Genomic DNA, 11,868 nt, shown 5'->3' on the forward strand with positions numbered 1-11,868 from the left:
AAAAATGAGGATGTTTATTGCACTTAAAGATCCACAATGAACACAAGCATCAATCATAGTCATGCTCATCTATTTCATGAGCTTACAAATTACATCCTCTTCCACCAAAAAGAAAAAAGAAAAAGAGAGAAAAAAAATGAGTTCCTAATCTTTTGGTACAAGAATTAGTAATTTCCTCGAGTGTGCAAAAAGAATACTTTATACTAACCACTGAAAAATATTTTTCCCTATGTTATAACTCATATCAAAACTTGACCAATGTCATTAAAATAAAGTTTTAGTACCGCCGCAGTGATAAAATTACAAGTGCAGGTGAAGCTTGGTGTCGACTTGTCTCTTGTATGTGCAGTATTCCTACTGTCATCATTTGAGCATCTGAATTTCATGTTTTTCGTAAAATCCACAGAAACTGTATCAGCACTCGATTCGAACAGCTCCGCTCTCTGACGAAATGAACTTGGGTTTCCTGATAACTTGCTCCAAGCACTGGATGACATCGCCAACCTGAAAATCATCACAATCACAGATGACGAGTCCACACTCATTTCCCTTTCCTACAGTCTCTACATCTTGTTTCTCCCGCTTGAGCGATGCACAAGATCCCTCAAACACGACTTCCCCACTCCTGAGAAGTCTCATAGTCGATGATTTGGTGAAACGACCATCAATCACTCTGCAGCCAGCAATTTTCACATCGTCTCCCTTGGACTTGCTTCTTCCTTTGAGCTCAAAAATATTCAGCACCTCAGCCTCTCCAGCCACACGGGTCTCAAAAGTGCCAGGAGCTTTGTCAACAATCAAATTACCAATGTCCTCTAGAAGGTGATAGATAACACGATGCAACACTATCTACAGTCATGAAAAGAAGCAACAGAATAAATACCCGAATGCTTCAAACATCCACAAAACAACTTCTATTTCATATTAAATAACAACTAATCATGCCCAAGGGTTTAAAGTAAGATTCACATTTCTTGCAAAATTACTAATGCAAGGTCAAAACCCCATTTGAGAATGGAGAAAATATAAGTGCCCAGAAAAGATGTACCTTTATGTTGGCTCGAGTTGCAACCTGAATGACTGTACTAGGCGGACTTTTTATATTAAATCCAACTATACATGCACCACAAGCTTGTGCTAAGTCCACATCAGACTGCGAAATTGGCCCAACACCAACATGGACCACATTCACAAAAACCTGGCAGTGTAATTGATTAGCATTTCAACAATGAAAGGAAAACAGGACAAGCACTTAGTGGACACAAAGTAATCTATTCAGCAACAACCACAACGTTTCACGAATTTAACTATAAACATCCTTTGACTTTTCTTTCTGGTGACAGGTAGACTTAATTATAAAAATAAAGAAAGTGGTATTCTGAGGATACAACAGGATCATCATGAAATAACTACCACTGGAAATATGGAAGGGGAAAACCCAACAACAGCAGCACCCAAACTAAGACAACAATTTGGTGATGTAGAAAAGTAATGCTTACCTGGGGACTATTTAAAGTCTTCAATGCATCTGTTACAGCTTGAACAGTGCCCTGCACATCTGCTTTTACGATAATTGGCATTTCAACTCTCTTAGGCATGTCTTCTGATTCCTCCTCTACATTTTCTGTCCGTCCCTCATTAATCTTCCTAAGCCTATCTTTCTCGGCTTTTCTTCTCCTCCCTTCACTGAGCATTCTAGCTCTTTCCTCTGAATCCACAACAATAATATCATCACCAGCCATTGGAAGCCCCTTCAAGCCCTCAATCTCAACTGGCATTGCAGGTTTTGCAGCCTCAGTCAATTTCCCCAACATGTCCCTAATAGCTCTTATTCTGCCCCATTCGCGACCTACAACAACATGCTGCCCGCAGACCAATGTCCCTGCCTTTACTATAGCAGTAGCCAATGGACCCCGTCCTTTATCAAGTCTAGCCTCCACCACATAGGCTTGAGCAGGCCCATCAACTCGTGCTTTTAGATCCATCATATCAGCCTGAAGAAGCAAAGCTTCCTCCAAACTATCAAGTCCAGTTTTCTTTACTGCTGAAACTTCAACCACCTGAATATCCCCACCCATCTCCTCCAGCTGCAAGCCCTCTGAAGCAAGCTGAATTTTCACTCTTTCTGGGTTGGCAGCAGGTTTATCACATTTATTAATTGCAACCACAATTGGCACATTAGCTGCCTTTGCATGGGATATTGCTTCAAGAGTTTGTGGCATCACACCATCATCAGCAGCTACAACTAACACAACAATATCTGTGACTGCTGCACCCCTGGCCCTCATGGCACTGAATGCAGCATGACCAGGTGTATCAAGGAATGTAATAGATGCTCCTGATGGCATGCCCACAACAAAAGCACCGAGATGCTGAGTTATACCACCAGCTTCTTTGGCTGCCACTGATGTCTGACGTAAAGCATCTAAAAGAGAAGTTTTACCATGGTCAACATGACCCATCACTGTTACAACTGCAGGCCGTGAAAGAACTTCTGCACCTTCATGAGAGTGTTGCCTCCTTATATTGAGCCCAACTTCCTGCAAAATTAATACAAAAACAATTGTCATGGCATACAGAGACAGCCAAGATGCAGATCATACCATCATATGTTGGATGAAGGAGAATGTTCAACATATGAAGCAAACCATTGAAGAAAACCGTGTAACTTTATCATATCAGTATTCTTATTTGTAGTTACACCTAAAGACAAGAAAAGTAAACAATCCAAGGAGGGACTGTTAAGCTACTTGGGAAATACATGATCAATAGGGAAATTGAAGAAGAAAATCACCACAAAGGATAAGGCGTATCCATACAATCAATGTAGTCAAGCCAACCATTCATTTGTGTAACTTCATAAGTCTGACACTAATACTATCCATTGTCAAAAATTTAGTCTAAGCAGCTCAGGTGTCTAATTTTTTAAAATCCATATTATCCATGTGGTTGAACTAACTGTGTTGTATTGACTAACTAATGGTAAAGCCATAATACTGAAACTACTAAAAAGAAAAAACCACATGTTGCTGAATTTGAAAAAGCCGAAACTACAAGCTATTAATCAGTAACTTGCCCTTAGATCAATAATAAAGACTCATCCTAAAAAATCAAAATTATATGAAAATTTGAAGCTATGAGGAAGAAGTACCATTGCAACCAGCTCCGCGACATCAATACCAAGGGGATCAAACTCTGACTCAACCTTTTCCCCAACGTTTACCAGAATATCCTGCAGGGTGGCCAGTGATTCACCACTACGCTTGGCAAGCTCAGCAATCGTGATACCTTCAAATATGTCAATCATTTTATCTTGCGAGAATTTGGTGTTTCTTTTCAGTTTAGGAGGTGCATAAGGAGCTTCAACTGGTGGTTGGGTCTTTTTTTCCCTTTTGGCAAACTTTCCTTTATTTGAAACCATTTTCTTCTGACTCTTTAAACCAAATGACTCATCATCCCTCCTCCTAGCCAACATCTGAGGACTTCCATGAAAACACCTAAGCAAGATTCAGCCATGGTTAGTGGAATCAACATTCTGGTGCTAGACAAAGTAATTCAAACATTCTGCAATAACCATATCAAAAAGAAAATTTGAAACCTTAAGAACAAAGCAAGAGATCACCTTTATTCTAGAAAATGAGTTACAAACTCTTAAATCTCTTTTTTTTTTAAATAAAAGATGAAAGTGTTATTATTTACGAAGGTACTAAGGGAGTACCACCCGATACATTGAAGTTACATATCAATTAGGTGATCAATGACGCACTCCAAATCTTCCCAATACAACCTCTTAAATCTCATGGTAACTCAGCAAGGCATTACCAACTTCCTCGGCATTTTTACAACTGCTTTAATTTTTTCTTAATAGAATGAAAATTTCCATTCACAAGGTACCAAACAAATGCCACTTATGGGCGAAAAGCCTTACAAAAAAGGTCTAACGGAAAATATGTATAAGATCTCCTACTCAAAGAAGAACAAATACCCTTAAACTCTCTCTCTCTCTCTCTCTCTCTACACCAAAATAATGAAAAAAGAGCATTGGGAATTAGAGAATCAATATTCCAACTTCAATTACCGCTAGAAATGCAGCAATATCAACCCCACAATTTCTCCGCCAGTGAACTACATTGTTTTAATTTTTTTTCCCTGATTATTGTAGTTACTCTAAGATAGCAGGCCCTTTACTTTCATTGTGGAAACAAAACTTACTCATAGTTACCACATCAACTACTCCATAATTTATCACCTCCCAAATCATAATAATATCAGCTGATGACTCAGTCTGGAATATATCAATAAGTTTCTTATATTGCAATGTTACTATATATGTTTATGTATATTTGTGTGTGTGCACACACACAGAGACACAAAGTATCAATGAAAAAGTGCCAAGGCTTGAAAGTCTTCAAACTGAGCACTTATAAGAATCATAAAGTCACTTCCTAAATTCTTTTGTGGCTGTCCCCCTTGAGTGGCATCAAAGACATATGGCTTCATATTTTGAGTTTCAGGAAGAGTGATAGATCTCCGGAGTCCTTGTCATGCAAGCCTTAGTTTGAAGTTTTATGCTTTATATGCAGGTGGCTACCTGTCCTATCTATGGTTCTTTTCTTTAAAGAAAAAAGTACCGACTATTTCCCAAAAAATCAACATATTTCCTTGCTAATAACATTCAACTAAGACTACAGTGACATCAAATTTTAATCATACTCCAAAATGTATATAAATATTGTTGGACATACCATCACATACAATCAAAAACTTTACACACGTAAACATGCATAAGAAGCATCTCATTTATCTCGAAGTTTCTTTTTTATAATCATGCTGCATGTAATACTTAATGATGGATATAAAGATAGCCCCAAACATACAACACCATCAACTTGTTTGTTTGAGATGCAATACTATCAACTTTACTATACAAATCAAGGTAGATTTGATGTTAGCAGAGAGTTAAATTTTCCAACAAATTAGTATCAATTGTCATGTTTAGCTAACTGAAAATGCTCGAAAGTACAGTTACGTAATAAATTTCTAGGCAAAAAAACAAAGCAGAAGGAAGGAGATCAAGTTACCGGATCAAAGGTACATTTGCCAAAACCTTGTAACGATGAGACACCTGTAACAATGAACTGAAAGAGAACCCTGCAGCAAAAGTCTTACATAAGAAGGATTATAATTTTAATCAACCTCAATATTTTGATTATACATTAATATTCAGTTTTTTTTCTTTTCTGAAAGATTTCAGTTCAATTGAGTTAAGTCAAAGTTTGTCAATTGTTTAACATTTTTCTGATGCCCTTAGAAGATGGAACAAGCTATAAGTATTGAATTGTTTCCATGTTGTGATGAAAGACAATTAAAACCAATGGATATTCATCAAAGGCCAACAATTCAGATCCATAGTTAAGTAACAGAAAGATGCCTATCCAATAGACCAAAGATTCATTAACTAGGAGAATCATTCGCTTATATCTCTTTTCTGTTGGCTATAGTTAGAGAGATTTGGAAAGAAAGAAACAAGAGGTTTCTGATGGATTATCTCCCTTTTTTCTGGTATTAGACATCATGGTTCCAGACCTAGAGTACTTCGTTTAAGGGTCACCTTCTCAGCTGCAAAGAGGATCAAGGGAATTCTACTAGATTCCTTGTTTTCTTTCAGTTAAAATAGGTTTCTGATGGACTCATCTTGCTTTTTGCTAGCATTAAAGATCATGGTTCAGACCTTGAGCATTTTGTTTCAGGGCCACCCTCTCAGCAGTGGAGGATCTAAGGAGTTCTATAGATATTTTGTTTTCTTCCAGTTAATTGTAAAGTTACTTGCACATGATGCAACCCCATTTGTGCCTTCTATACTACCTTCGTTTCTCTCAAAAAGAAAAAGAAACAGTATGTATAGAATAGAATGAAACAAACATATTGTAAAATAATTGCTGAAACTACACTACAGAAGCCTTTTTTTTTTTAGAGAGAATTATGCAATGTATTGATGTAGGCACCAAGGGGGCGCCACCCATGCACAAAAAATGAAATTTACAGATCAGTAAAAATATCTATAATGGCACCAAAATAATCCAAACTATCAAAGTTGTGCCCTAAAATAACGGAACCAAATAGGTGTAACCATTTATCCTTGATGTTGGCAAAATTCCTTTCAAGACCCTCAAAAACTCTATTGTTTCTTTCTTTCCATGCACTACAGAAGCATGGCAACTAATTGGCCAATAAAATTTTGACAACTTGAACCAAAATGCAAAGAACTATCACAGAAAAGCGTGAATGTATTAATGCCTAATTTACCATGCATCCGATGATCTGAAGCAGCAGAAATTGATTTTGCTGCATCCTTGAACCTGAATGGAGAAATGGACCCTGTGGCATATCCTAGTCTTGTAGAAGCCAAACCTCTAGCAACACTAGCATGGATATCCTGCAAAAAGACACAGTGAAATATTATATAGGTAATCTTTTCCAGGTCCAGATCTCTCCTTCCTTTTCTCTCTCCCTCTCAATCACCTAACTGTCCATACAGATAAAGCACAACATTCAGAAGTCTTCCAATTAGCTTTATAACAAGAAACACAAGGAACATTACCATTGCAACCCCTTCAATCACTGTCATCCAACAGTTTTTTTTTTCTTTTTATCGAGAAGGATTTGAATACATTGTTTGAATTTGTTGTACCCCTTTAGAGTTAGCACAGACATGGAAGCTAGGGGACTGTGGAGATTTAATAAAGGAGTTAAGTCCTATAACTTATGAGGGTGGTGGAGAAAATTATCCAAGGATGCTATTCAAATATACAAGGTCCTTCCTGAGTTTTCTTTCTCTTTTTCTTTTTTGGCTGCCAGAGAAGATTATCATAAATGTAGCAACCATGTCATGAGAGTGACCAAGAACCCTGTGTATATTCTTTCTTCTTCCAATTGGTCCAGGAATTTTTAAAGTTGATCTCTCTTTGTAAAGAGGGTGGTAGCTAACTCCGTTAAGAGGAAAATATGCATGCTTGGACGTTCAAGCTTTTAGAGACTTTGGGTGAATTGGAAAGAAATAAATATGACGGTTTTTTATGGGATCGAGATTCCCATAACTAACATCAAGGATGGACTGCTTCACACTTGAACTTTTTGTCTGCATGGCATCTTCTCCCGAATGAGGAAGGTCATATAGATTTTTCCCACTGACCATGTTATAGCTTCTTTTAACTCAGATACCATGAACATGGTACCTTGTTCAAATTCTTCCTTTTTCCTATCCAGGAAAAGAAAAGGCATGGGCACGCCCACAGAGAGACAGAAAAATTTCAAAAATACTTAAAAATGGTTCTCAACTTCATAGGCTTCCTCCTTTTACCAAATATGCCATGAGATAATAAGAAAGCAATCTAACTCACAAGATAATAAGGAAATCTCATGACTACATCTACTATCCAATTCGAACTATGAATTTTTTAAATATCCATCAGATGTCAAAATCAAATTTAAGCCCAATTTAAGACCTACACTCTGTTTGAAACAAATAATTCAGTAGAGATGTCAAATTAATTGCAAATATTATTCTTATGTCTAAAATTTGAAAAGAAATCCAGATTTGTTAATATGTTCATGCTCTTTTATGAAATTTTCCAAATGGTAAAGAAAATTTAAATTTCCCCGGCATAAAACCATACAGTAGAAGAAACATATCAAGTACCTTCTTCCCAATGTGTCTCCAAGCCATTGATGCATATAAAACTGCTGCACCCTGAAAGAAAAACAGTTTAAATCATTACAAAAAAATGAAAGCAATACATAAAACCTTTTTTTTTTTTTAGATAAAAAAGCAATACATAACAACTTAAAATCAAACATAAAAACGTAACCGCATAACAAAGCTTAACTGAAAGTACTATTGGAGGAAGGCACAGCTTACACCCTAAACAGAAGTCTTTAACGTGCAAACTGGTGCAAACAGTCAATGTAATTATCTTATTGTGTAATCCAACAGCAAAAGGAGTAAACATGGACCTACGTCACCCAATCCTCTATCTTCCAGTCCCAAATCAGGTCAAAAATTTTCCAAATATTACCAAAAGAATATTTACAGAATAAGGAAGCATTAGAAGAAATGAAATGCCAGGGGTGAAAAAGAATCAATCTAGTGATAACCCCACCAAAGCTAAAAGCTAATTCAAAAACAAACTAAACCAGCGTGGGATTTTAAAAAATCAGTAAAATCTGAAAAAAGAACAAAATTCTCTCAAAAAAGAAATCAGTAGCAAAAACGAACAATGCCTAAACCTAACTCTAAAAATAGTTTCCTCTCTGTATTCTGACTACTACTGCCAAGGTCACCATTATTAAGATCATTAGATCATGCAAACGTAAATAAAAGAGTTCAAAAATATCAAAAAATATAAGCTTATCCTAATCATCTAGGACTGGCTAGCCCATGCAAAATAAAACACATCTCACTGTGTTTTAACAGACAATACAATAACTGCCAAGGACCTTGCTTGATGACTACCAAAAGCATTCTATCATAGGCTTCGTTAATCAATGGAAGATTAACCCTTTCAAGCATTCTTATGATATTAAAACTGAGCAATACGCCTAAGTCAGTTCATAAGGACGACTACCAGGTTATATTTATCAAAATAATAGATTCTTGTTACATTCACCAGCTAAACCAATACGATAGACCAGGAACTAAAATAAATAGGCAAAAAAGGAGTATGAAACTAGCACCAGGATGCCATACTTATTACTCAGTAAAATCCCTATTCTTGAAATAGGTCACACATCCATGCATTATTTATAGATATCCAGGGACAAAAACACTAGATGCCAATTACAACAAACTTCGCAGAACATTTTATTGATCACGGTGTGGGCAACTTTCATTCAAGACCCAACATGCTTTCCAACCAACCCCTCAGCCCAAACGGAAACTAAGCATTCAGCCTTAAAATGATCAGCCGCACTTTAGCAATTAAAATAGAAAACTAGAAATTTCGAGGAAAACAGGATTCAAATGAGCAAAATCAAAATACTCGATTAATAACTAAGAAACAGGCAAGATTTACAGGAGCAGTGAAAGTTACCGGCAAGGTACAAATCCCAACCTCTCAAGTATCCTTAGCATTCATCATTTGTGTACCAAAAACCAAAGGAAAGGGAGGAAGCCCCTATTTTGCGCACTTCCGAGTTTCTCCCCCCGATTCCTCTCGCTTCTAGGGCTTTTTCCCGCCTCTTATCAGTTCTCCCTTTCACTCCCCAATCCTTTGGAACCTAGGAAAAACCCTCTATTATAGCCACTCCTTCTGGCTCAGATTTTTCGCTTCTTCCTCAACGCGTCTCTACAACCTGAGTTTTGCTGCCGCTCTGCTGCTCCGCTGTCTCGTTGATCCCTACCTTCCTATCGACCTCGTCTTCCTCCGATATATGCGCTCACTAGTTCGAGAACAACCTCCTAGCCGTTTAAGTGCCCGGAGCCCCTTCCTTGCCTCTGCTCCACTCGGTAACTTCCTTTGAAACGTCTCTTGTACCAAGGCGTTATCTGATTCACTCCCAATTTGGCTTCAGTCTCTCGTCTTAGGATTTCGACTTCTTCTCGAGTGTAGCTCTCGCTGTTCTCTTGCCTATTTCGCCAGCTCTTTCTCCTTCCTCGTGCTTATGTTCTTGAACGGGCACTCTTCCAGTTGTGCTCAGTTTCCTATCTCGGCTAGTTCCTTCCGATTTTTCACAGCGTTTTGATTTCTCTTTCTTCTTTTTATCTTGGTCTTGATTGTTCCTAGAGACATGCCCTCGTTCTGTTGTTTACTTTAGTTGTAACACTGACAGGTCTCATAACGAGCCATGAAGAAGATGGAAACCTACAAGACAACTGATCCTGTAACAACGTGTATTTCTGCTCAGCATGACTGTTTTGGTGGTCGTTGATTAACACTCCCTTTGGACGGTGGTGAACAATAAAATTTTAATTTATAATATTTTGCTGAGTACGAAAAAATTATATTTATTTTAATTTTTAATATTAATAAACAGTATTTACCAGTAAATTTAAAATTATTAAATCGATAGTATACGATTAGCATATTATTTTTTTTTTATTTTCATATAATATATTTAATTTTATTTTTATATTTATAAATTATTATTTATTTTATTAAATATTAAATTTTAATTTAATTATATAAAATAATTATTTATTTAAATATAAATATAATTATATTAATAAATAATTTATTTTTTTATTACATATTTTTTATATATTATTTACATATAATATATAAAAAAAAATTAACAATTTAATTAAAAATATAATTATATTATTCTATTATTTAAATAAAAATATATCATTAATATATATTAATATATAATTATTTAAATATAAAATAAATTTACTATTCTCATCTTATATCATTATCCTTCAATAACTATGTAGCACCCGGAAAGGAGGAGGAAAAAAAAAAAAAGGGGCCACGTCAGCAGGCCCGGTCAGCAGTCCCGGCCAACCGGGGCCTGCCACGTGGCAAGACCGCGTCCCTCCGAAAAGAGCCACGTTGGCGATCCGCGTGGGTGCGATCCGACGGCCCAGATCAATCGCGCGATCGGACGGCCCAGATTCAATCGCACGGACGGCCCAGATTAAAACGAAATGGACGGCTGAGATCAAAAGGCAAGGGATTATAAATAGAACCCCCACACCAGACCACAAACCCTAGCCGACCACCGCCACCCGCCGCCGCACCGGGGAAATTTCCGACCGCCGATCGAGGTAAATTTCATACCCCCGACTCGTTTTTCCACGCTGATTCCTCCTATGGCCAAATCGAGGCCGAAATCCCGGCCAAACGGCCGGAATACGCGGCCGAAGCCCAGCGGCGCCGCCGCGCCCTCTCTCGGTTTTTGCCTCCGACGAGGCCCTTCCCGGCCTCCGTTCGATGCAATTTTTATATCACCGTGATCACCATTCTTTTCTCTACAGGTTGACCGGAGCCGAATCACCAAAACACGAACCTCGCCGGAGAGCCGCCGCACCCGAGAGCGCCGCCGCCGGTAAGCTCCGTTTTTCCGTGATTTTTTGGCCCCCCGAGGGCCCTAGGGTTGTTTTCTCACAAGGACCGATGCGAGTGTAGCCGAATTCGGCCGAAAACAGCCAACCCGAGGTGACTCGCCGCCGCCAGCGGCGACGCCGTCGCCGGAGCACGGCGGAGCCGCCGTGCCGAAGTTGCGATTTGGGCCGAAAGATGCCCTGGGCCTAATTTGGGTTTTTTTTTGGACACGTGCAGGCACTGTTAGTGTATTTTAGTTCCCCGGGAAAAATTCAGGGAAAATTAGGGACGGCCTGCAGGCGCACTGTGAATCGTATTCGGATCCCGAAAACAAGTAAGGACCCCTCACCCTATTTCCTATCACGGTATTAAAGTTCAAAATGATAAAACGGTATTTCTTGAATTAACGAATGTGTGAAATTGCTTAAGGTGGCTAATGGAGCCTGAGTCTAGTGTGATTGGTGATTTAGTGTTATTTGGCATGTTTACAGCTTTAAATGCAAAATGATGTTTGATGTGTTCATTTTACAGATTTGTGTGCATATACTACGTTTTTATTAATCATGGGTTGAATGACTGAAAAACTGATACTGTATGTTGTCTGTTTGGCATGAATTACTGTTTTGCTCGTTTGTATGTGAATTGATGATGCTGACTGAGGAAAAGGAAAATGAAAGATTGTGTAGACTGATAATTGTATTATGGGGGTCAGCCTGACTAGATATCCTGGGAGATGGTGGACGGACCGGGTCCGTAGGGAACCCTATCGGGATTGTGGTCTCACATGCCGGACGGGGTATGGAGATCTTATGGTTTTGGCGCCCAT

The 11,868-nt window shown here is 38.2% G+C and overlaps 1 protein-coding gene across 2 annotated transcripts; it reads right to left on the reverse strand.

Annotated features, from left to right (window-relative positions):
- Nucleotides 1-30: 30 nt before the first annotated feature.
- LOC110809938 (Translation initiation factor 2, small GTP-binding protein) lies at nt 31-9,934 on the reverse strand. 2 transcript variants are annotated; one of them, XM_088216755.1, is made up of 8 exons: nt 9,111-9,934; nt 7,700-7,750; nt 6,307-6,436; nt 5,082-5,151; nt 3,152-3,497; nt 1,500-2,540; nt 1,049-1,198; nt 31-849 (listed from the first exon to the last, which is right to left on the reverse strand). In XM_088216755.1, exons 2-8 carry the CDS (start codon nt 7,724-7,726, stop codon nt 415-417), a joined length of 2,199 nt encoding a protein of 732 aa, XP_088072881.1. In that variant the 5' UTR covers nt 7,727-7,750; nt 9,111-9,934; the 3' UTR covers nt 31-414. The 2 variants fall into 2 exon arrangements, with proteins under 2 accessions (XP_088072881.1, XP_088072880.1); XM_088216754.1 differs by having other exon boundaries at nt 9,090-9,934.
- Between the last annotated feature and the right edge of the window lie 1,934 nt (nt 9,935-11,868).

The sequence above is a fragment of the Carica papaya genome, chromosome 3 (genome assembly GCF_054855325.1).
Source record: "Carica papaya isolate Zhongbai chromosome 3, ASM5485532v1, whole genome shotgun sequence".
NCBI classification, from domain to species: domain Eukaryota; kingdom Viridiplantae; phylum Streptophyta; class Magnoliopsida; order Brassicales; family Caricaceae; genus Carica; species Carica papaya.

What these genes read in the sequence shown, in the direction of transcription:
- LOC110809938 (XM_088216755.1), bottom strand. Translation starts at nt 7,726, where the DNA reads ATGGCTTGGAGACACATTGGGAAGAAG. An exon ending in GGAGACACATTGGGAAGAAG is followed by an intron (nt 6,437 to 7,699) that starts GTACTTGATATG and finishes GTCTTTTTGCAG; the next exon opens with GATATCCATGCTAGTGTTGC. An exon ending in CAACTCGAGCCAACATAAAG is followed by an intron (nt 850 to 1,048) that starts GTACATCTTTTC and finishes TCATGACTGTAG; the next exon opens with ATAGTGTTGCATCGTGTTAT.